This window comes from Nerophis lumbriciformis, linkage group LG20, assembly GCF_033978685.3.
Source record: "Nerophis lumbriciformis linkage group LG20, RoL_Nlum_v2.1, whole genome shotgun sequence".
Taxonomy (NCBI): domain Eukaryota; kingdom Metazoa; phylum Chordata; class Actinopteri; order Syngnathiformes; family Syngnathidae; genus Nerophis; species Nerophis lumbriciformis.
In genome coordinates this window covers 2,700,221-2,726,815 of record NC_084567.2, presented here as the reverse complement: position 1 = coordinate 2,726,815, position 26,595 = coordinate 2,700,221, and the positions used below count along the sequence as shown (strand labels likewise).

Here is a 26,595-nt window from a genome sequence, read left to right as displayed (position 1 = left end):
TATATATATTATATTATATCGTATTTTTGTCAAGACTTGGTCCGGGGTGTGCAGGTGTGTGCTTTTCCAGGATGCAACGGAAAGTTGGCTCGTGCGAGACGGGAATGAAGGTACATGATTTATTATTATCAAAAAAAAGGAATAACTGAAAGCGCGCACAGTGGCGCAGAATAAACTATGAAACCAAAAGACTATAGCAAAAAAGTACAAACAAAAAACACGCACAATGGCGGAGAGAACAAACTATGAAACCAAAAAGACTATAAATATGGAACAAAAACTTACTTGGCTTGGACAAAAGTCGTTGCTTGAGGAATTGACATGAAAAGAAGTATCAGGCATGAACAGAGCATAAATGTGTTGTGAGGTCGTCAGGACGAACAACAGAAAATGAGTGAACTTAAATACTTATGGACATGATTAACAACAGGTGCGTGACTCAAAACAGGTGCGTGACATGACAGGTGAAACTAATGGGTAACTATGGTGACAAAACAAATCAAAAGTGCACAAAAAGTCCAAAAATAAAACCTGATCACACAGACATGACAATTTTAGTTGAATTTACAACTCCCTGGCGCTGTTTTGTACTGTTTTTGTACTTACTTTGATTGTTATTTCTCATTTCTACATCACATGTTGGATATAGAGAACATACAAACCCTTTATTTATTAAATCACAATTATTGAAATTCAACAATTCAACAATTTGGTATCACCTGCTACCCAAAAATGTTCAACAATTTTTCTCAACAAAAGAGGGGAAATATAACCTCAGAGGAAAATCTAATTTAAAACATTTGTATGCTCGTACGACACTTACAATTTTTTAGTATATCAGTATGTGGAATTAAATTATGGAACGGATTAACCAAAGAAATCAAACAAAGCAGCAATATGATTCAGTCTGTTCAAACTACACGTGTTCACAAAGTACACGTATCGTATGGATGTTCGAAATAAACTACAACTGAACTGAACTGAACTGTTTGTAAATGTTGACATTTATAAATAAAGGTTTATTAAAAAAAAATTAAAAAAAAGATTTTGCAGCTTTTCAATTTGAGCATAATTTCCTTATTGCCGCAAGATGGAGGTAGTTTAACATTATGGAATCTTCGGCTACTGGAAAACCTTAATCGAAGAAGAAAAAGGCGGATTTTATGGAATATACAAAGGACATGGGATGATGTGAGAAGAAATAGTTTCATTTTTTATGTATACATATGTTTTTGTAAAATAACGTCTTAAATTATATTGTGATTTCGACCAATGTGAAGAAGGTACAGCTGTAAAGCCCACGTCGCATACTCCAGTGCAGCAGGTGGCGCTGTGCAAGTCATGGCGCCAACACGCCATTGAGCAAAAAGAAAGAGAAAAAAGAGGCAGAAGAAGAAAAGGCAGGAAAAGGCAGAAAGCGACACATTCCAGACAAAGCGCAACATTCCAGTTGTTTTCCACAAAAAAACATCAAAAATGTTGAAAGAGTTGGTGAAGGAGCGACTCATGGCGGCGGCCGATGAAATATTCGCGCTGTTTGAAAGAACCATCGCGTCGTACGAGGAGGAACTTTCTAGAACAATCCAGGAAAAGGAGCGGCATCGACAACTGGAAGCTTCTAGCAAGACTCCGATTGTTTGGCACGGTGGAGGTAAGTTTATACATGTTCACTAACATTATAGTGGGTTCATACATGTTCACTAACATCATGGTAGGTTTATACATGTTCACTAACATTATAGTGAGTTCATCCATGTTCACTAACATCATGGTAGGTTCATACATGTTCACTAACATTATAGTGGGTTCATACATGTTCACTAACATCATGGTAGGTTTATACATGTTCACTAACATAGTAGGATCATACATGTTCACTAACATTATGGTAGGATCATACATGTTCACTAACATCATAGTAGGATCATACATGTTCACTAACATTATAGTGGGTTCATACATGTTCACTAACATCATGGTAGGTTTATACATGTTCACTAACATTATAGTGGGTTCATACATGTTCACTAACATCATGGTAGGTTTATACATGTTCACTAACATAGTAGGATCATACATGTTCACTAACACTATGGTAGGATCATACATGTTCACTAACATTATAGTAGGATGATACATGTTCACTAACATTATAGTGGGTTCATACATGTTCACTAACATTATGGTAGGTTCTAGGGATGGGTTGATGAGGCGTCATGAAGCGTTATTAGCCTATTACCAAAATGACTTTAAAAGTCTTATTTAAGTGTTATAATGAAGACAACACATGATGTAAGTGTCTATATTAGTTACATTAGCCTACTATCAAAATGACTTTAAAAGTCTTATATAAGTGTTATAATGAAGACAACACATGACGTAAGTGTCTATATTAGCCTACTATCAAAATGACTTTAAAAGTCTTATTTAAGTGTTATAATGAAGACAACACATGATGTAAGTGTCTATATTAGTTATATTAGCCTACTACCAAAATGACTTTAAAAGTCTTATATAAGTGTTATAATGAAGACAACACATGACGTAAGTGTCTATATTAGTTACAATAGCCTACTATCAAAATGACTTTAAAAGTCTTATATAAGTGTTATAATGAAGACAACATATGATGTAAGTGTCTACATTACAAATTACACAAACAACTATGAGAAATGCAGCTAATACTACACACAGATAATGTGTCATGAGACATACAAATACAAATTAAATACACAGAGGACATAAGTAAAGGCAATGAAATGAGCTCAAATATACTGTAGCTACAAACGTGGCATAATGATGCAATATGTCCATGCAGCTAGTCCAGATAGCATTATGCATTCACTCACAGCATAAAACGTTTGGTGGACAAAATGAGAAGACGGAAGGAGTGGCATGAAACAGGTCTTTCTGTAGCAGCGTCGCAGGGAGTTGTAGATGTAGTCAAACTACGGAGAGTTCAAAGACCGCTGAAATTAGTAGGACAAAACGGCGCTCGCCAAATACTCTCACCAGTAAGGAATGTTTGATATAAAGAGTGGGATTTCTAACAGTTAGGAAGGTTTGTGTCATGTTTGTCCTCCTAAACAAACCATATTAAACAAAAAAAGTTATGCATTTAAAAAAATAAAAACTCCAGGGAACCACTAAGTTAACAATAATAATAATAATAATAATAATACATTTTATTTGGTATAGCGCTTTTCAGTTGGCGCTAAAGAGCCGCATGCAGCTCTGGAGCCGCTGGTTGCCGACCCCCGATCTAAAGTAAGGACAGGATAAATGATGTCCTCTCGTAAGTTCTAGGTATGGATGATACTGCGGACAGATCACGTCGATAATTTTAATAATGAAAAATCACCCGATTCAAAGAAAAGCTTGTCATTTCCGTGATTAGAGTCGGACCATAAAACGATGTGTGTTAGACGCGTAATCAATACCAATAAAAATTAAAGCTGCAAGCAGCGTTGGTCGGGCCCGCGTATTTGGCAGGTGCTAGTCCTAAGTGTCCCAATACTTTTGTCCAGTTTTAGTCCCAAGTGTCCCAATACTTTTGTCAAGTTGTAGTCCCAAGTGTCCCAATACTTTTGTCCAGTTTTCGGCCTAAGTGTCCCAATACTTTTGTCCAGTTTTCGGCCTAAGTGTCCGAAATACTTTTGTCCGGTGGTAGTCATAAGTGTCCCAAGACTTTTGTCTAGTGTACCTACCTTGTCTGCATTGTGTGGGCACGCTGGTGCTTCCTGCTTTTAAACAGCCATCTTAAAAAAACAGCAGCGCAGCAGCATCAGCGCAGCGGGTCTTTGAAGGGTCATAAAATCAAAACCGGAGCAGGTATTAAAACGCTGTTCTGTTATTTTATACACAAGGGTTTAATCTCTCTCCTGTGTTAGTTTGAAGCCGAAACGACAAACGCGCTCAGAGGAGATAGTTTTTGAAGGAAGGTGACCGGTTTTTACAAAAAAATTGTTTTGAAGGGGGAATAGCAAACTTCCTGTTGATTTTTGCTGGGGGTTGTCAGTTTATGAAATGTAGGTCTAAGTGAGACCTACATAGAGGTTTTTGTTTCATGTCTCTCCGACCTTCCCAGTGGGAGTTACAGGCAGTTTTGTCAGTTTTTTCATCCGAGGAGCAGTTTTTTGTGCGTTTTATTAAAAAATTGCGCTAGAGCGCAATTTTGAGGTTTGGGGTTAGGTTTTTTTATTAGATCACAATTTTTGCCAGTCCTGATGTGTGCGTTCAGTTTGGTGAGTTTTGAAGCATGTTAAGGGGGTCAAATTACAGCTCAAAGAGGCAAAAGTGACTGTTTTTAGTACTTTTTTGTCTTGAAGGGGGAATTGCCAACTTCCTGTTGATTTTAGCCCGACAATGTACCATTATGAAATGTAGGTCTAAGTCAGACCTACATAGAGGTTTTTGTTTCATGTCTCTCCGACCTTCCTAGTGGGAGTTACAGGCAGTCTAGTTTTTTTTTTCCTAGGGGGCGCTGGAGCGCAATTTTGAGTTTTGTGGTTCGTTTTTTTTTAAAAAGGCAATTTTCGCAGGTCCTGATGTGTGGGTCAAATATGGTGAGTTTTGAAGCATGTTAAGTGGGTCAAATTACAGTTTAATGTGGCGGTGGAAGAATAAAGAATAAAACCTTACAAATTCAATAGGTCCTTATGTCCCATTGCATAAGGACTCCCTTTGGGAGTCCTTATGCAATGGGCCATGCGGGCCCTAAAAATGCGTTCGAGAAAACTTTCGATACTTTTTTTGTATTCTTCGTCGGAAGAAATCGCAAGTTGCAAAGCAAGGTTGGTTGCGTGAACAAAAGACACTATCTCTTAGTGATGGGTTGATGAGGCGTCATGAAGCGTTTCGACACATTGCAAAACTGTATTGATACTGTGTCGATACTGTGTCACTAAATACTGACATCTGCTGGACATTAAAAATCCCTACAGGCAACCTATGGACCGACTCAACTGACACTGATTTGATGCCCTAGTACAGGGGTCACCAACCTTTTTGAAACCAAAAACTACTTCTTGGGTACTGATTAATGCGAAGGGCTACCAGTTTGATACACACTTAAATAAATAAATATATTGTCATTTGTAAGTTACACGTAAGTGTGATTTAAACAAGAATAGCTAAATAAATACATTTATATATATATAAAAAAATGGGTATTTCTGTCTGTCATTCCGTCATACATTTTTTTCCTTTTACAGAAGGTTTTTTGTAGAGAATAAATGATGAAAAAAACACTTACCGTATTTTCCGCACCATAAGCCGCCCTGGGTTATAAGCCGCGCCTTCAATGAACGGCATATTTCAAAACTTTGTCCACCTATAAGACGCCCCGTGTTGTAAGCCGCATCTAACTGCGCTAAAGGAATGTCAAAAAAACAGTCAGATAGGTCAGTCAAACTTTAATAATATATTAAAAACCAGCGTGATGTGGGCGTGCATGGAGTCGTATATCAACATGGACGGAGCTGCGTGAAAAAAGCCACCAGGCCTCTTCGCGTAAACTTACCTTAACCACTCGCTCATCTTTTCTTCATCCATCCCTTCGAGTTAGCTTTTATGATGACGCCGGCTGGAAAGGTCTCTTTTGGCAAGGTCTTCCTTTTGAATATCACCATGGGTGGAAGTTTCTGGCCATTAGCATGGCAAGCTAGAACCACAGTGAAGGATGACTTCTCATTCCCTGTGGTGCGAATATTCACCGTACGTGCTCCCGTTGTATCCACAGTGCGGTTCACAGGAATATCAGTTGCTGTGAAATAGTAATCCGTGTGCGGATGGAGAGATTGCGTCTTTTCATGAACCGGATCCTTGTCGCTTAGTAGGAGCCATTTTGTGGTCTTTACAGATGTAAACACACAAAGGAAATGAAACGTACGGTAATATCCGCGCGCTTTTTCTTCTTCTACGCGGGCGGGTGGTTGCTTACAGTAGAAGAAGAAGCGCTTCCTGTTCTATGGGGGCGGGTGCTTACCTTGGCGGTTGCTTGCGTAGAAGAAGAAGCGCTTCCTGTTCTACCGGGAAAAAAGATGGCGGCTGTTTACCGTAGTTGCGAGATCGAAACTTTATGAAAATGAATCTTAATATTAATCCATATATAAAGCGCACCGGGTTATAAGGCGCACTGTCAGCTTTTGAGAAAATTTGTGGTTTTTAGGTGCGCCTTATAGTGCGGAAAATACGGTAGATATTGGCTTTCACTATGTAAAAGCGCTTTGAGTCACTAGAGAAAAAGCGCTATATAAATATAATTCACTTCACAAACTGAGACTCACTGACTTTGGCTCATTTTCTGTGAAGAAGATGAGAACTGGGTCTTCCCCGTGGCCTCCTACCGGTCGGGAGGCGTTTGGGTGGCATCCTGACCAGATGCCCGAACCACCTCATCTGGCTCCTCTCTTTGTGGGTTGTGGTTGTGAAGTATAAACTAAATAGTATTCATTTTCTTGGTCTTTATTATTGATTTTATACACATACTTTTTACAAACCCTGTTTTCATATGAGTTGGGAAATTGTGTTAGATGTAAATATAAACGGAATACAATGATTTGCAAATCATTTCCAACCCATATTCAGTTGAATATGCTACAAAGACAACATATTTGATGTTCAAACTCATAAACATTTTTTTTTTTTGTGCAAATAATCATTAACTTTAGAATTTGATGGCAGCAACACGTGACAAAGAAGTTGGGAAAGGTGGCAATAAATACTGATAAAGTTGAGGAATGCTCATCAAACACTTATTTGGAACATCCCACAGGTGATAAAAAAAAAAGGCAGCTCAGTTGCCAGAATTTTACTGTAAAATTTACTTTTGTTTTTTTTACTGTAAATAAAAAGAACTGCATTTTTACAGTACAATTTTGGCACCTGAGCTGCCAAAACGGCACCACAGTTTATTACAGTAAAAAAAAAAAAAAGTACTGTTTTTTTCATTTAGAGAAAAATGCTGTAAAAAGCACAGTAAATGTCACAATTTGACCATGAAATCTATTGCTACTTTTACATTGCACAATTTGATGGATAACTTGCTTTGAAATCATTATTATTAGTATTTATTTCTATTTAAAAAATGGTTTGAATGTTTGATCATATATTTTTGCATAATTAGATAATATTTAAGTTAACGTAATTTGCGATTACATGGAGTACTTTTTTTTTTTTTTTTCCAAAATTGGGAAAAAAAGTAGTTTTAAGTCATAAAAACATATGGATGCACGATAATGGAACTTTGAACCGATAATAATCATTTCCGACCTAGGGGTGTCAAAAAAAATCGATGTTCCATTGAATCGTGATTCTTACTTGTAATGATTCTATTAGAGTAGAAAATAAATCGATTTTTAAAACAATTTTTTTTAATTTTTTTTTAATATGTCCTGTCCAGCCACTCAGGCAAATTGTATTGTTGATGTAAATCAGAGGTGTCAAAGTGCTTTTCACTGAGGGCCACATGGCAGTTATGTTTGGCCCCAGAGGGCCGCTTCTAACAGTGAATACTATTATTACACCATTTTATTAGTAGATTATTTTTTAAACTAAAATGTAAAAAAAAATATGGTAAGTTGCAATAATTTTATCTCAAAATGTAGTGTATATTACTGTAAATGTAGTGTATATTACTGTAAATGTAGTGTATATTACTGTAAATGGAAAAACACTACTGCTGTTTTTATGGTAAAAAAGGCAGCTCAGTTGCCAGAATTTTACTGTAAAAAATTTACTTTTGTTTTTTTACTGTAAATAAAAAAAAACTGTGTTTTTACAGTACAATTTTGGCACCTGAGCTGCCAAAACGGCACCACAGTTTATTACAGTAAAAAAAAAAAATAGTACTGTTTTTTTCATTTAGAGAAAAATGCTGCAAAAAGCACAGTAAATTTCACAATTTGACCATGAAATCTATTGCTACTTTTACATTGCACAATTTGATGGATAACTTGCTTTGAAATCATTATTATTAGTATTTATTTCTATTTAAAACATGGTTTGAATGTTTGATCATATATTTTTGCATAATTAGATAATATTTAAGTTAACGTAATTTGCGATTACATGGAGTACTTTTCTTTTTTTTTTTTTCAAAATTGGGGAAAAAAAGTAGTTTTAAGTCATAAAAACATATGGATGCACGATAATGGAACTTTGAACCGATAATAATAATTTCCGACCTAGGGGTGTCAAAAAAAATCGATGTTCTATTGAATCGTAATTCTTACTTGTAATGATTCTATTAGAGTAGAAAAAAAATCGATTTTTAAAGCAAAAAAATGTTTTTGTTTTTTTTAATATGTCCTGTCCAGCCACTCAGGCAAATTGTATTGTTGATGTAAATCAGAGGTGTCAAAGTGCTTTTCACTGAGGGCCACATGGCAGTTATGTTTGGCCCCAGAGGGCCGCTTCTAACAGTGAATACTATTATTACACCATTTTATTAGTAGATTTTTTTTTAAACTAAAATGTAAAAAAAATATGGTAAGTTGCAATAATTTCACCCCTTAATGTAGTGTACATTACTGTAAATGTAGTGTATATTACTGTAAATGGAAAAACACTACTGCTGTTTTTATGGTAAAAAAGGCAGCTCAGTTGCCAGAATTTTACTGTAAAAAATTGACTTTTGTTTTTTTTACTGTAAATAAAAAAAACTGCATTTTTACAGTACAATTTTGGCACCTGAGCTGCCAAAACGGCACCACAGTTTATTACAGTAAAAAAAAAAAAAAAGTACTGTTTTTTTCATTTAGAGAAAAATGCTGCAAAAAGCACAGTAAATGTCACAATTTGACCATGAAATCTATTGCTACTTTTACATTGCACAATTTGATGGATAACTTGCTTTGAAATCATTATTATTAGTATTTATTTCTATTTAAAAAATGGTTTGAATGTTTGATCATATATTTTTGCATAATTAGATAATATTTAAGTTAACGTCATTTGCGATTACATGGAGTACATTTTTTTTTTTTTTTCCAAAATTGGAAAAAAAAAGTAGTTTTAAGTCATAAAAACATATGGATGCACGATAATGGAACTTTGAACCAATAATAATAATTTCCGACCTGGGGGTGTCAAAAAAAAATCGATGTTCTATTGAATCGTGATTCTTACTTGTAATGATTCTATTAGAGTAGAAAATAAATCGATTTTTAAAACAAAAAATGTTTTTGTTTTTTTTAATATGTCCTGTCCAGCCACTCAGGCAAATTGTATTGTTGATGTAAATCAGAGGTGTCAAAGTGCTTTTCACTGAGGGCCACATGGCAGTTATGTTTGGCCCCAGAGGGCCGCTTCTAACAGTGAATACTATTATTACACCATTTTATTAGTAGATTATTTTTTTAAACTAAAATGTAAAAAAAAAAATATGGTAAATTGCAATAATTTCACCCCTTAATGTAGTGTACATTACTGTAAATGTAGTGTATATTACTGTAAATGTAGTGTATATTACTGTAAATGTAGTGTATATTACTGTAAATGTAGTGTATATTACTGTAAATGCAAAAACACTACTGCTGTTTTTATGGTAAAAAAAAGGCAGCTCAGTTGCCAGAATTTTACTGTAAAAAATTTATTTTTGTTTTTTTACTGTAAATAAAAAAAACTGCATTTTTTACGGTACAATTTTGGCACCTGAGCTGCCAAAACGGCACCACAGTTTATTACAGTAAAAAAAAAATAAAAGTACTGTTTTTTTCATTTAGAGAAAAATGCTGCAAAAAGCACAGTAAATTTCACAATTTGACCATGAAATCTATTGCTACTTTTACATTGCACAATTTGATGGATAACTTGCTTTGAAATCATTGTTATTAGTCTTTATTTCTATTTAAAAAATGGTTTGAATGTTTGATCATATATTTTTGCATAATTAGATAATATTTAAGTTAACGTAATTTGCGATTACATGGAGTAAATTTTTTTTTTTTCCAAAATTGGAAAAAAAAGTAGTCTTAAGTCATAAAAACATATGGATGCACGATAATGGAACTTTGAACCGATAATAATAATTTCCGACCTAGGGGTGTAAAAAAAAAATCGATGTTCTATTGAAACGTGATTCTTACTTGTAATGATTCTATTAGAGTAGAAAATAAATCGATTTTTAAAGCAAAAAAATGTTTTTGTTTTTTTTAATATGTCCTGTCCAGCCACTCAGGCAAATTATATTGTTGATGTAAATCAGAGGTGTCAAAGTGCTTTTCACTGAGGGCCACATGGCAGTTATGTTTGGCCCCAGAGGGCCGCTTCTAACAGTGAATACTATTATTACACCATTTTATTAGTAGATTTTTTTTTTAAACTAAAATGTAAAAAAAAAAATATGGTAAGTTGCAATAATTTCATCTCAAAATGTAGTGTATATTACTGTAAATGTAGTGTATATTACTGTAAATGTAGTGTATATTACTGTAAATGGAAAAACAGTACTGCTGTTTTTATGGTAAAAAAGGCAGCTCAGTTGCCAGAATTTTACTGTAAAAAAATTATTTTTGTTTTTTTACTGTAAATAAAAAAAAATGCGTTTTTACAGTACAATTTTGGCACCTGAGCTGCCAAAACGGCACCACAGTTTATTACAGTAAAAAAAAAAAGTACAGTTTTTTTCATTTAGAGAAAAATGCTGTAAAAAGCACAGTAAATGTCACAATTTGACCATGAAATCTATTGCTACTTTTACATTGCACAATTTGATGGATAACTTCCTTTGAAATCATTATTATTAGTATTTATTTCTATTTAAAAAATGGTTTGAATGTTTGATCATATATTTTTGCATAATTAGATAATATTTAAGTTAACATAATTTGCGATTACATGGAGTACATTTTTTTTCTTCTTCCACAATTAGGGAAAAAAAGTAGTTTTAAGTCATAAAAACATATGGATGCACGATAATGGAACTTTGAACCGATAATAATAGTTTCCGACCTAGGGGTGTCAAAAAAAATCGATGTTCTATTGAATCGTGATTCTTACTTGTAATGATTCTATTAGAGTAGAAAATAAATCGATTTTTAAAACAAAAAATGTTTTTGTTTTTTTTAATATGTCCTGTCCAGCCACTCAGGCAAATTGTATTGTTGATGTAAATCAGAGGTGTCAAAGTGCTTTTCACTGAGGGCCACATGGCAGTTATGTTTGGCCCCAGAGGGCCGCTTCTAACAGTGAATACTATTATTACACCATTTTATTAGTAGATTATTTTTTAAACTAAAATGTAAAAAAAAAAAAAAAGGTAAGTTGCAATAATTTCATCTCAAAATGTAGTGTATATTACTGTAAATGTAGTGTGTATTACTGTAAATGTAGTGCATATTACTGTAAATGGAAAAACACTACTGCTGTTTTTATGGTAAAAAAGGCAGCTCAGTTGCCAGAATTTTACTGTAAAAAATTTACTTTTGTTTTTTTACTGTAAATAAAAAGAACTGCGTTTTTACAGTACAATTTTGGCACCTGAGCTGCCAAAACGGCACCACAGTTTATTACAGTAAAAAAAAAAAAGTACTGTTTTTTTTCATTTAGAGAAAAATGCTGCAAAAAGCACAGTAAATGTCACAATTTGACCATGAAATCTATTGCTACTTTTACATTGCACAATTTGATGGATAACTTGCTTTGAAATCATTATTATTAGTATTTATTTCTATTTAAAAAATGGTTTGAATGTTTGATCATATATTTTTGCATAATTAGATAATATTTAAGTTAACATAATTTGCGATTACATGGAGTACTTTTTTTTTTTTTTTTCCAAAATTGGAAAAAAAAAGTAGTTTTAAGTCATAAAAACATATGGATGCACGATAATGGAACTTTGAACCGATAATAATAATTTCCAACCTAGGGGTGTCAAAAAAAATCGATGTTCTATTGAATCGTGATTTTACTTGTAATGATTCTATTAGAGTAGAAAATAAATCGATTTTTAAAGCAAAAAAATGTTTTGTTTTTTTTTAATATGTCCTGTCCAGCCACTCAGGCAAATTGTATTGTTGATGTAAATCAGAGGTGTCAAAGTGCTTTTCACTGAGGGCCACATGGCAGTTATGTTTGGCCCCAGAGGGCCGCTTCTAACAGTGAATACTATTATTACACCATTTTATTAGTAGATTACTTTTTAAACTAAAATGTAAAAAAAAAAAATATGGTAAGTTGCAATAATTTCATCTCAAAATGTAGTGTATATTACTGTAAATGTAGTGTATATTACTGTAAATGTAGAGTATATTACTGTAAATGTAGTGTATATTACTGTAAATGTAGTGTATATTACTGTAAATGTAGTGTATATTACTGTAAATGCAAAAACACTACTGCTGTTTTTATGGTAAAAAAGGCAGCTCAGTTGCCAGAATTTTACTGTAAAAAATTTACTTTTGTTTTTTTACTGTAAATAAAAAAAACTGCGTTTTTACAGTACAATTTTGGCACCTGAGCTGCTAAAACAGCACCACAGTTTATTACAGTAAAAAAAAAAAAGTACTGTTTTTTTCATTTAGAGAAAAATGCTGCAAAAAGCACAGTAAATGTCACAATTTGACCATGAAATCTATTGCTACTTTTACATTGCACAATTTGATGGATAACTTGCTTTGAAATCATTATTATTAGTATTTATTTCTATTTAAAAAATGGTTTGAATGTTTGATCATATATTTTTGCATAATTAGATAATATTTAAGTTAACATAATTTGCGATTACATGGAGTACTTTTTTTTTTTTTCTTCCACAATTAGGGAAAAAAAAGTAGTTTTAAGTCATAAAAACATATGGATGCACGATAATGGAACTTTGAACCGATAATAATCACTTCTGACGTAGGGGTGTAAAAAAAAAAATCGATGTTCTATTGAATCGTGATTCTTACTTGTAATGATTCTATTAGAGTAGAAAAAAAATCGATTTTTAAAGCAAAAAAATTTTGTTGTTTTTTTTAATATGTCCTGTCCAGCCACTCAGGCAAATTGTATTGTTGATGTAAATCAGAGGTGTCAAAGTGGTTTTCACTGAGGGCCACATGGCTTTTATGTTTGGCCCCAGAGGGCCGCTTCTAACAGTGAATACTATTATTACACCATTTTATTAGTAGATTTTTTTTTTTAACTAAAATGTAAAAAAAATATGGTAAGTTGCAATAATTTCACCCCTTAATGTAGTGTGCATTACTGTAAATGTAGTGTATATTACTGTAAATGGAAAAACACTACTGCTGTTTTTATGGTAAAAAAAGGCAGCTCAGTTGCCAGAATTTTACTGTAAAAAATTTACTTTTGTTTTTTTTACTGTAAATAAAAAAAACTGCGTTTTTACAGTACAATTTTGGCACCTGAGCTGCCAAAACGGCACCACAGTTTATTACAGTAAAAAAAAAAAAGTACTGTTTTTTTCATTTAGAGAAAAATGCTGTAAAAAGCACAGTAAATGTCACAATTTGACCATGAAATCTATTGCTACTTTTACATTGCACAATTTGATGGATAACTTGCTTTGAAATCATTATTATTAGTATTTATTTCTATTTAAAAAATGGTTTGAATGTTTGATCATATATTTTTGCATAATTAGATAATATTTAAGTTAACATAATTTGCGATTACATGGAGTACATTTTTTTTCTTCTTCCACAATTAGGGAAAAAAAGTAGTTTTAAGTCATAAAAACATATGGATGCACGATAATGGAACTTTGAACCGATAATAATAATTTCCGACCTCGGGGTGTCAAAAAAAATCGATGTTCTATTGAATCGTGATTCTTACTTGTAATGATTCTATTAGAGTAAAAAAAATCGATTTTTAAAACAAAAAATGTTTTTGTTTTTTTTAATATGTCCTGTCCAGCCACTCAGGCAAATTGTATTGTTGATGTAAATCAGAGGTGTCAAAGTGCTTTTCACTGAGGGCCACATGGCAGTTATGTTTGGCCCCAGAGGGCCGCTTCTAACAGTGAATACTATTATTACACCATTTTATTAGTAGATTATTTTTTAAACTAAAATGTAAAAAAAAAAAAAGGTAAGTTGCAATATTTTCATCTCAAAATGTAGTGTATATTACTGTAAATGTAGTGTATATTACTGTAAATGTAGTGTATATTACTGTAAATGTAGTGTATATTACTGTAAATGGAAAAACACTACTGCTGTTTTTATGGTAAAAAAGGCAGCTCAGTTGCCAGAATTTTACTGTAAAAAATTTATTTTTGTTTTTTTACTGTAAATAAAAAAAAAGAAGCGTTTTTACAGTACAATTTTGGCACCTGAGCTGCCAAAAAGGCACCACAGTTTATTACAGTAAAAAAAAAAAAAGTACTGTTTTTTTCATTTAGAGAAAAATGCTGTAAAAAGCACAGGAAATGTCACAATTTGACCATGAAATCTATTGCTACTTTTACATTGCACAATTTGATGGATAACTTGCTTTGAAATCATTATTATTAGTATTTATTTCTATTTAAAAAATGGTTTGAATGTTTGATCATATATTTTTGCATAATTAGATAATATTTAAGTTAACGTCATTTGCGATTACATGGAGTAAATTTTTTTTTTTTTTTCAAAATTGGAAAAAAAAAGTAGTTTTAAGTCATAAAAACATATGGATGCACGATAATGGAACTTTGAACCGATAATAATAATTTCCGATCTAGGGGTGTCAAAAAAAATAGATGTTCTATTGAATCGTGATTCTTACTTGTAATGATTCTATTAGAGTAGAAAATAAATCGATTTTTAAAACAAAAAATGTTTTTTTTTTTTTTTAATATGTCCTGTCCAGCCACTCAGGCAAATTGTATTGTTGATGTAAATCAGAGGTGTCAAAGTGCTTTTCACTGAGGGCCACATGGCAGTTATGTTTGGCCCCAGAGGGCCGCTTCTAACAGTGAATACTATTATTACACCATTTTATTAGTAGATTATTTTTTAAACTAAAATGTAAAAAAAAATATGGTAAGTTGCAATAATTTCACCCCTTAATGTAGTGTATATTACTGTAAATGTAGTGTATATTACTGTAAATGTAGTGTATATTACTGTAAATGTAGTGTATATTACTGTAAATGTAGTCTATATTACTGTAAATGGAAAAACACTACTGCTGTTTTTATGGTAAAAAAAGGCAGCTCAGTTGCCAGAATTTTACTGTAAAAAATTTACTTTTGTTTTTTTACTGTAAATAAAAAAAACTGCGTTTTTACAGTACACTTTTGGCACCTGAGCTGCCAAAACGGCACCACAGTTTATTACAGTAAAAAAAAAAAAAAAGTACAGTTTTTTTCATTTAGAGAAAAATGCTGTAAAAAGCACAGTAAATGTCACAATTTGACCATGAAATCTATTGCTACTTTTACATTGCACAATTTGATGGATAACTTGCTTTGAAATCATTATTATTAGTATTTATTTCTATTTAAAAAATGGTTTGAATGTTTGATCATATATTTTTGCATAATTAGATAATATTTAAGTTAACGTCATTTGCGATTACATGGAGTACTTTTTTTTTTTTTTTTTCAAAATTGGAAAAAAAGTAGTTTTAAGTCATAAAAACATATGGATGCACGATAATGGAACTTTGAACCGATAATAATAATTTCCGACCTAGGGGTGTCAAAAAAAATCGATGTTCTATTGAATCGTGATTTTACTTGTAATGATTCTATTAGAGTAGAAAATAAATCGATTTTTAAAGCAAAAAAATGTTTTTGTTTTTTTTAATATGTCCTGTCCAGCCACTCAGGCAAATTGTATTGTTGATGTAAATCAGAGGTGTCAAAGTGGTTTTCACTGAGGGCCACATGGCAGTTATGTTTGGCCCCAGAGGGCCGCTTCTAACAGTGAATACTATTATTACACCATTTTTTAATGCATTTTATTAGTAGATTTTTTTTTAACTAAAATGTAAAAAAAATATGGTAAGTTGCAATAATTTCACCCCTTAATGTAGTGTACATTACTGTAAATGTAGTGTATATTACTGTAAATGGAAAAACACTACTGCTGTTTTTATGGTAAAAAAGGCAGCTCAGTTGCCAGAATTTTACTGTAAAAAATTTACTTTTGTTTTTTTTACTGTAAATAAAAAAAAAAAGCGTTTTTACAGTACAATTTTGGCACCTGAGCTGCCAAAACGGCACCACAGTTTATTACAGTAAAAAAAAAAGTACTGTTTTTTTCATTTAGAGAAAAATGCTGTAAAAATCACAGTAAATGTCACAATTTGACCATGAAATCTATTGCTACTTTTACATTGCACAATTTGATGGATAACTTGCTTTGAAATCATTATTATTAGTATTTATTTCTATTTAAAAAATGGTTTGAATGTTTAATCATATATTTTTGCATAATTAGATAATATTTAAGTTAATGTAATTTGCGATTACATGGAGTACTTTTTTTTTTTTTTTTCCAAAATTGGAAAAAAAAAGTAGTTTTAAGTCATAAAAACATATGGATGCACGATAATGGAACTTTGAACCGATAATAATAATTTCCGACCTCGGGGTGTCAAAAAAAATCGATGTTCTATTGAATCGTGATTCTTACTTGTAATGATTCTATTAGAGTAGAAAATAAATCGATTTTTAAAGCAAAAAAATGTTTTTTTTTTTTTTAATATGTCCTGTCCAGCCACTCAGGCAAATTGTATTGTTGATGTAAATCAGAGGTGTCAAAGTGCTTTTCACTGAGGGCCACATGGCAGTTATGTTTGGCCCCAGAGGGCCGCTTCTAACAGTGAATACGATTATTACACCATTTTATTAGTAGATTATTTTTTAAACTAAAATGTAAAAAAAAATATGGTAAGTTGCAATAATTTCACCCCTTAATGTAGTGTACATTACTGTAAATGTAGTGTATATTACTGTAAATGTAGTGTATATTACTGTAAATGGAAAAACACTACTGCTGTTTTTATGGTAAAAAAGGCAGCTCAGTTGCCAGAATTTTACTGTAAAAAATTTACTTTTGTTTTTTTACTGTAAATAAAAAAAACTGTGTTTTTACAGTACAATTTTGGCACCTGAGCTGCCAAAACGGCACCACAGTTTGTTACAGTAAAAAAAAAAAAAAGTACTGTTTTTTTCATTTAGAGAAAAATGCTGCAAAAAGCACAGTAAATGTCACAATTTGACCATGAAATCTATTGCTACTTTTACATTGCACAATTTGATGGATAACTTGCTTTGAAATCATTATTATTAGTATTTATTTCTATTTTAAAAATGGTTTGAATGTTTGATCATATATTTTTGCATAATTAGATAATATTTAAGTTAACGTAATTTGCGATTACATGGAGTACTTTTTTTTTTTTTTCCAAAATTGGCAATAAAAAGTAGTTTTAAGTCATAAAAACATATGGATGCACGATAATGGAACTTTGAACCGATGATAATAATTTCCGACCTAGGGGTGTCAAAAAAATGTCGATGTTCTATTGAATCGTAATTCTTACTTGTAATGATTCTATTAGAGTAGAAAATAAATCGATTTTTAAAACAAAAAATGTTTTTGTTTTTTTTAATAAGTCCTGTCCAGCCACTCAGGCAAATTGTATTGTTGATGTAAATCAGAGGTGTCAAAGTGCTTTTCACTGAGGGCCACATGGCAGTTATGTTTGGCCCCAGAGGGCCGCTTCTAACAGTGAATACTATTATTACACCATTTTATTAGTAGATTATTTTTTAAACTAAAATGTAAAAAAAAAAAATATGGTAAGTTGCAATAATTTCATCTCAAAATGTAGTGTATATTACTGTAAATGTAGTGTATATTACTGTAAAGGGAAAAACACTACTGCGGTTTTTATGGTAAAAAAGGCAGCTCAGTTGCCAGAATTTTACTGTAAAATTTACTTTTGTTTTTTTTACTGTAAATAAAAAAAACTGCGTTTTTACAGTACAATTTTGGCACCTGAGCTGCCAAAACGGCACCACAGTTTATTACAGTAAAAAAAAAAAAAGTACAGTTTTTTTCATTTAGAGAAAAATGCTGCAAAAAGCACAGTAAATGTCACAATTTGACCATGAAATCTATTGCTACTTTTACATTGCACAATTTGATGGATAACTTGCTTTGAAATCATTATTATTAGTATTTATTTCTATTTAAAAAAATGGTTTGAATGTTTGATCATATATTTTTGCATAATTAGATCATATTTAAGTTAACGTAATTTGCGATTACATGGAGTACATTTTTTTTTTTTTCCAAAATTGGAAAAAAAAGTAGTCTTAAGTCATAAAAACATATGGATGCACGATAATGGAACTTTGAACCGATGATAATAATTTCCGACCTAGGGGTGTCAAAAAAATCGATGTTCTATTGAATCGTAATTCTTACTTGTAATGATTCTATTAGAGTAGAAAATAAATCGATTTTTAAAACAAAAAATGTTTTTTTTTTTTTAATATGTCCTGTCCAGCCACTCAGGCAAATTGTATTGTTGATGTAAATCAGAGGTGTCAAAGTGCTTTTCACTGAGGGCCACATGGCAGTTATGTTTGGCCCCAGAGGGCCGCTTCTAACAGTGAATACTATTATTACACCATTTTATTAGTAGATTTTTTTTTAAACTAAAATGTAAAAAAAATATGGTAAGTTGCAATAATTTCACCCTTTAATGTAGTGTACATTACTGTAAATGTAGTGTATATTACTGTAAATGCAAAAACACGACTGATGTTTTTATGGTAAAAAAGGCAGCTCAGTTGCCAGAATTTTACTGTAAAAAATTTACTTTTGTTTTTTTTACTGTAAATAAAAAAAACTGCGTTTTTACAGTACAATTTTGGCACCTGAGCTGCTAAAACGGCACCACAGTTTATTACAGTAAAAAAAAAAAGTACTGTTTTTTCCATTTAGAGAAGAATGCTGCAAAAAGCACAGTAAATGTCACAATTTGACCATGAAATCTATTGCTACTTTTACATTGCACAATTTGATGGATAACTTGCTTTGAAATCATTATTATTAGTATTTATTTCTATTTAAAAAATGGTTTGAATGTTTGATCATATATTTTTGCATAATTAGATAATATTTAAGTTAACATAATTTGCGATTACATGGAGTACATTTTTTTTTTTTTTCAAAAATTGGGAATAAAAAGTAGTTTTAAGTCATAAAAACATATGGATGCACGATAATGGAACTTTGAACCAATAATAATAATTTCCGACCTAGGGGTGTCAAAAAAAAAAATCGATGTTCTATTGAATCGTGATTCTTACTTGTAATGATTCTATTAGAGTAGAAAATAAATCGATTTTTAAAACAAAAAATGTTTTTGTTTTTTTAATATGTCCTGTCCAGCCACTCAGGCAAATTGTATTGTTGATGTAAATCAGAGGTGTCAAAGTGCTTTTCACTGAGGGCCACATGGCAGTTATGTTTGGCCCCAGAGGGCCGCTTCTAACAGTGAATACTATTATTACCGGTACACCATTGTATTAGTAGATTTTTTTTTTAAACTAAAATGTAAAAAAAATATGGTTAGTTGCAATAATTTCACCCCTTAATGTAGTGTGCATTACTGTAAATGTAGTGTATATTACTGTAAATGTAGTGTATATTACTGTAAATGTAGTGTACATTACTGTAAATGTAGTGTATATTACTGTAAATGTAGTGTATATTACTGTAAATGCAAAAACACTAGTGCTGTTTTTATGGTAAAAAAGGCAGCTCAGTTGCCAGAATTTTACTGTAAAAAATTTACTTTTGTTTTTTTACTGTAAATAAAAAGAACTGCATTTTTGCAGTACAATTTTGGCACCTGAGCTGCCAAAATGGCACCACATTTTATTACAGTAAAAAAAAAAGTACTGGTTTTTTTCATTTAGAGAAAAATGCTGTAAAAAGCACAGTAAATGTCACAATTTGACCATGAAATCTATTGCTACTTTTACATTGCACAATTTGATGGATAACTTGCTTTGAAATCATTATTATTAGTATTTATTTCTATTTAAAAAATGGTTTGAATGTTTGATCATATATTTTTGCATAATTAGATAATATTTAAGTTAACAAAATTTGCGATTACATGGAGTAAATTATTTTTATTTTTTTTCAAAATTGGAAAAAAAAGTAGTTTTAAGTCATAAAAACATATAGATGCACGATAATGGAACTTTGAACCGATAATAATAATTTCCGACCTAGGGGTGTCAAAAAAAAATCGATGTTCTATTGAATCGTAATTCTTACTTGTAATGATTCTATTAGAGTAGAAAAAAAATCGATTTTTAAAGCAAAAAAATGTTGTTGTTTTTTTTTAATATGTCCTGTCCAGCCACTCAGGCAAATTGTATTGTTGATGTAAATCAGAGGTGTCAAAGTGCTTTTCACTGAGGGCCACATGGCAGTTATGTTTGGCCCCAGAGGGCCGCTTCTAACAGTGAATACTATTATTACACCATTTTATTAGTAGATTATTTTTTAAACTAAAATGTAAAAAAAAAAAAAAAAAGGTAAGTTGCAATAATTTCATCTCAAAATGTAGTGTATATTACTGTAAATGTAGTGTATATTACTGTAAATGTAGAGTATATTACTGTAAATGTAGTGTATATTACTGTAAATGTAGTGTATATTACTGTAAATGGAAAAACACTACTGCTGTTTTTATGGTAAAAAAGGCAGCTCAGTTGCCAGAATTTTACTGTAAAAAATTTACTTTTGTTTTTTTACTGTAAATAAAAAAAACTGCGTTTTTACAGTACAATTTTGGCACCTGAGCTGCCAAAACGGCACCACAGTTTATTACAGTAAAAAAAAAAAAGTACAGTTTTTTTTATTTAAAGAAAAATGCTGCAAAAAGCACAGTAAATGTCACAATTTGACCATGAAATGTATTGCTGCTTTTACATTGCACAATTTGATGGATAACTTGCTTTGAAATCATTATTATTAGTATTTATTTCTATTTAAAAAATGGTTTGAATGTTTGATCATATATTTTTGCATAATTAGATAATATTTAAGTTAACGTAATTTGCGATTACATGCAGAACATTTTTTTTTTTTTTTTTCAAAATTGGGGAAAAAAAGTAGTTTTAAGTCATAAAAACATATGGATGCACGATAATGGAACTTTGAACCAATAATAATAATTTCCGACCTAGGGGTGTCAAAAAAAAAATCGATTTTCTAATGAGTCGTGATTTTTACATGTAATGATTCTATTAGAGTAAAAAAAAAAATCGATTTTTAAAACAAACATTTTTTTTAATTTTTTTTTTAATATGTCCTGTCCAGCCACTCAGGCAAATTGTATTGTTGATGTAAATCAGAGATGTCAAAGTGCTTTTCACTGAGGGCCACATGGCAGTTATGTTTGGCCCCAGAGGGCTGCTTCAAACAGTGAATACTATTATTACACCATTTTATTAGTAGATTTTTTTTTTTAAACTAAAATGTAAAAAAATATGGTAAGTTGCAATAATTTCACCCCTTAATGTAGTGTACATTACTGTAAATGTAGTGTATATTACTGTAAATGGAAAAACACTACTGCTGTTTTTATGGTAAAAAAAGGCAGCTCAGTTGCCAGAATTTTACTGTAAAAAATTTACTTTTGTTTTTTTACTGTAAATAAAAAACAATGCGTTTTTACAGTACAATTTTGGCACCTGAGCTGCCAAAACGGCACCACAGTTTATTACAGTAAAAAAAAAAAGTACTGTTTTTTTCATTTAGAGAAAAATGCTGCAAAAAGCACAGTAAATGTCACAATTTGACCATGAAATCTATTGCTACTTTTACATTGCACAATTTGATGGATAACTTGCTTTGAAATCATTATTATTAGTATTTATTTCTATTTAAAAAAATGGTTTGAATGTTTGATCATATATTTTTGCATAATTAGATAATATTTAAGTTAACATAATTTGCGATTACATGGAGTACTTTTTTTTTTTTTTTTCCAAAATTGGAAAAAAAAAGTAGTTTTAAGTCATAAAAACATATGGATGCACGATAATGGAACTTTGAACCGATAATAATAATTTCCGACCTAGGGGTGTAAAAAAAATCGATGTTCTATTGAATCGTGATTCTTACTTGTAATGATTCTATTAGAGTAGAAAATAAATCGATTTTTAAAACAAAAAATGTTTTTTTTTTTTTTAATATGTCCTGTCCAGCCACTCAGGCAAATTGTATTGTTGATGTAGATCAGAGGTGTCAAAGTGCTTTTCACTGAGGGCCACATGGCAGTTATGTTTGGCCCCAGAGGGCCGCTTCTAACAGTGAATACTATTATTACACCATTTTATTAGTAGATTATTTTTTAAACTAAAATGTAAAAAAAAATATGGTAAGTTGCAATAATTTCACCCCTTAATGTAGTGTACATTACTGTAAATGTAGTGTATATTACTGTAAATGTAGTGTATATTACTGTAAATGTAGTGTATATTACTGTAAATGGAAAAACACTACTGCTGTTTTTATGGTAAAAAAGGCAGCTCAGTTGCCAGGATTTTACTGTAAAAAATTTACTTTTGTTTTTTTACTGTAAATAAAAAAAACTGCGTTTTTACAGTACAATTTTGGCACCTGAGCTGCCAAAACGGCACCACAGTTTATTACAGTAAAAAAAAAAAAGTACTGTTTTTTTCATTTAGAGAAAAATGCTGTAAAAAGCACAGTAAATGTCACAATTTGACCATGAAATCTATTGCTACTTTTACATTGCACAATTTGATGGATAACTTGCTTTGAAATCATTATTATTAGTATTTATTTCTATTTAAAAAATGGTTTGAATGTTTGATCATATATTTTTGCATAATTAGATAATATTTAAGTTAACGTAATTTGCGATTACATGGAGTACATTTTTTTTTTTTCTTCCAAGTCATAAAAACATATACCGTATTTTCCGCACCATAAGGCGCCCTGGGTTATAAGCCGCGCCTTCAATGAACGGCATATTTCAAAACTTTGTCCACCTATAAGCCGCCCCGTGTTATAAGCCGCATCTAACTGCGCTAAAGGAATGTCAAAAAAACAGTCAGATAGGTCAGTCAAACTTTAATAATATATTAAAACCAGCGTGATGTGGGCGCGCATGGAGTCGTATATCAACATGGACGGAGCTGCGTCGGCCTCTTCGCGTAAACTTAAACTTCCCTTAACCACTCGCTCATCTTTTCTTCATCCATCCATCCCTTCGAGTTAGCTTTTATGATGACGCCGGCTGGAAAGGTCTCTTTTGGCAAGGTCTTCCTTTTGAATATCACCATGGGTGGAAGTTTCTGGCCATTAGCATGGCAAGCTAGAACCACAGTGAAGGATGACTTCTCATTCCCTGTGGTGCGAATATTCACCGTACGTGCTCCCGTTGTATCCACAGTGCGGTTCACAGGAATATCAAAAGTCAGTGGAACCTCGTCCATGTTGATAATGTTCTCTGGCCGGATTTTTTTTCAGCTATCTTGTTTTTACAATATGCACGGAAAGTAGCCAGCTTTTCTTGAAAGTCTTTAGGCAGTTGCTGTGAAATAGTAATCCGTGTGCGGATGGAGAGATTGCGTCTTTTCATGAACCGGATCCCTGTCACTTAGTAGGAGCCATTTTGTGGTCTTTACAGATGTAAACACACAAAGGAAATTAAACGTACGGTATATCCGCGCGCTTTTTCTTCTTCTACGCGGGCGGGTGGTTGCTTACAGTAGAAGAAGAAGCGCTTCCTGTTCTATGGGGGCGGGTGCTTACCTTGGCGGTTGCTTGCGTAGAAGAAGAAGCGCTTCCTGTTCTACCGGGAAAAAAGATGGCGGCTGTTTACCGAAGTTGCGAGATCGAAACTTTATGAAAATGAATCGTAATATTAATCCATATATAAAGCGCACCGGGTTATAAGCCGCACTGTCAGCTTTTGAGTAAATTTGTGGTTTTTAGGTGCGGCTAATAGTGCGGAAAATACGGTAGACACTTATGTCATGTGTTGTCTTCATTATAAGACTTATATAAGACGTTTAAAGTCGTTTTGATAGTAGGCTAATATAACTAATATAGACACTTACGTCATGTGTTGTCTTCATTATAACACTTAAATAAGACTTTTAAAGTCATTTTGATAGTAGGCTAATATAGACACTTACATCATGTGTTGTCTTCATTATAACGCTTATATAAGGCTTTTATTTATTGGAGGCTCCAGACAGATATTAATGTATTTATTTTTTTGGTTCGATATTGCTCTTTTAACATTTTGGGTTGGCGACCCGTGCTTTTAGATGGATTAAATCATGTTGCTCGTGTCTGGGCTAAAGTGTGTTTGTGTCCTGCAGAAGTCCGCAAGCGACTTGGTCGTCAAGAAGAACGTCGCTCCGCTTTAAAGCCGGAGTATTCACAGCCCCCCCGCGTCAAAGAGGAAGAGGAGGAACTTTGGGTCACTGAGGAGCCCCCCCGCATTAAAGAGGAAGAGGAGGAACTTTGGGTCACTAAGGAGAGAGAGCGTCTTCTCGGGTCGGAGGAGGCCGATTTCACCAAGTTGCCGCTGACTGTAGTCTGTGTGAAGACCGAAGAGAAACCACCCGAGTCCTCACTGCTTCATCGCAGATGGGCGGAGCCTCCCAGCAGCAGCTCACATCAACACTGGACAACAGAAGCAGATGGAGACCACTGTGGAAGAGCACAAGCAGACAACCTCTTCGCCCCGCTGTCCCATAGTGACGACACATCACTCTCTCCCGGGGACGAAGACCGGAACAATGCCCGGGAACCTTTGAGCAGCGATACGGACTGCGAAGCTGACAACAAACACGACGACTGCTCAAAAAAGAAGCCAGGGACTTACGTGACCTGCTTAGTTTGCGCTAAGAAATTTGCTAAATCGGGCGGCCTGACTCGGCACATGCTGACGCACACGGGAGAGAAACCTTTCATTTGCTCGGTTTGCGGACAAAAATTTGCCCACAGGTTTACCTTGGCCCGACACATGAGGACGCACACGGGGGAAAAACCCTTTAGTTGTTCTGTTTGCGACAAACGATTCTCCGAGAAGTCGAACATGGTCGCGCACATGAGGACGCACACGCACGAGAAACCGTTCGCGTGCGCCGCTTGCGGCAAGAGCTTCTCCCACAAGCGGGACTACTCCCGGCACCTGCGGACGCACTCGGGGGAGAAACTCTACAGCTGTCCCACCTGCGGCGAGCGATTCTCCCGGAAGTCGTACATGTTGTCGCACACCAGGACGCACACGGGAGAGAAACCGTGCGTTTGTTCAGTTTGCGGGAAAAGCTTCTCCCAGACGGGGACCATGGTGAGACACATGAGGACGCACACGGGAGAACAGCCTTTCAGTTGCTTAATTTGCGGGAAAAGATTCTCCGCCAAGGCAAACATGGCGACACACATGAAAACACACATGGAATGACTCCCTCGCCGCCAACATCAACATGTAGGAAACATATAGGCCACCTTCACACTGTGTCAAGACTTGGTCTTGGGTGTTAGAAGTAAACAAAAGGCGCGCACAGTGGCGGAGAACAAACTATGAAACCAAAAGACTATAGCATTAATAAACAAAAATTTACTTGGCTTGGACAAAAGTAGCAGCATGAATGATGAACATGAAAACAAGTGTCAGGAATGTACAGAGCATAAATGTGAGGATGTCGTCCGAAAGACAAACTGAAAACAATGAACTTAAATACTACAGACATCCATCCATCCATCCATCTTCTTCCGCTTATCCGAGGTCGGGTCGCGGGGGAAGCAGCTTAAGCAGGGAAGCCCAGACTTCCCTCTCCCCAGCCACTTCGTCCAGCTCCTCCCGGGGGATCCCGAGGCGTTCCCAGGCCAGCCGGGAGACATAGTCTTCCCAGCGTGTCCTGGGTCTTCCCCGTGGCCTCCTACCGGTCGGAAGTGCCCGAAACACCTTCCTAGGGAGGCGTTCGGGTGGCATCCTGACCAGATGCCCGAACCACCTCATCTGGCTCCTCTCGATGTGGAGGAGCAGCGGCTTTACTTTGAGCTCCCCCCGGATGGCAGAGATTCTCACCCTATCTCTAAGGGAGAGCCCCGCCACCCGGCGGAGGAAACTCATTTCGGCCGCTTGTACCCGTGATCTTGTCCTTTCGGTCATGACCCAAAGCTCATGACCATAGGTGAGGATGGGAACGTAGATCGACCGGTAAATCGAGAGCTTTGCCTTCCGGCTCAGCTCCTTCTTCACCACAACGGATCAATACAGCGTCCGCATTACTGAAGACGCCGCACCGATCCGCCTGTCGATCTCACCATCCACTCTTCCCTCACTCGTGAACAAGACTCCGAGGTACTTGAACTCCTCCACTTGGGGCAGGGTCTCCTCCCCAACCCGGAGATGGCACTCCACCCTTTTCCGGGAGAGAACCATGGACTCGGACTTGGAGGTGCTGATTCTCATCCCAGTCGCTTCACACTCGGCTGCGAACCGATCCAGTGAGAGCTGAAGATCCTGGCCGGATGAAGCCATCAGGACCACATCATCTGCAAATAGCAGTGACCTAATCCTGCAGCCACCAAACCAGATCCCCTCAACGCCCTGAGACTGCGC

General features: G+C 33.8%; 1 protein-coding gene across 1 annotated transcript; it reads left to right on the top strand.

Annotated features, from left to right (window-relative positions):
• The first annotated feature begins 1,144 nt into the window (after positions 1 to 1,144).
• LOC133619186 (uncharacterized) lies at positions 1,145 to 25,465 on the top strand. The gene is made up of 2 exons (XM_061980111.1): positions 1,145 to 1,651; positions 24,341 to 25,465. Exons 1-2 carry the CDS (start codon positions 1,477 to 1,479, stop codon positions 25,429 to 25,431), a joined length of 1,266 nt encoding a protein of 421 aa, XP_061836095.1. The 5' UTR covers positions 1,145 to 1,476; the 3' UTR covers positions 25,432 to 25,465.
• The last annotated feature ends 1,130 nt before the right edge of the window (positions 25,466 to 26,595 follow it).

Excerpts from the sequence above, each read along its gene's own strand:
- LOC133619186 (XM_061980111.1), top strand. The coding sequence starts at position 1,477 with ATGTTGAAAGAGTTGGTGAAGGAGCGACTCATGGCGGCGGCCGATGAA. Across the intron at positions 1,652-24,340 it reads GATTGTTTGGCACGGTGGAG|AAGTCCGCAAGCGACTTGGT; the intron begins GTAAGTTTATAC and ends TGTGTCCTGCAG.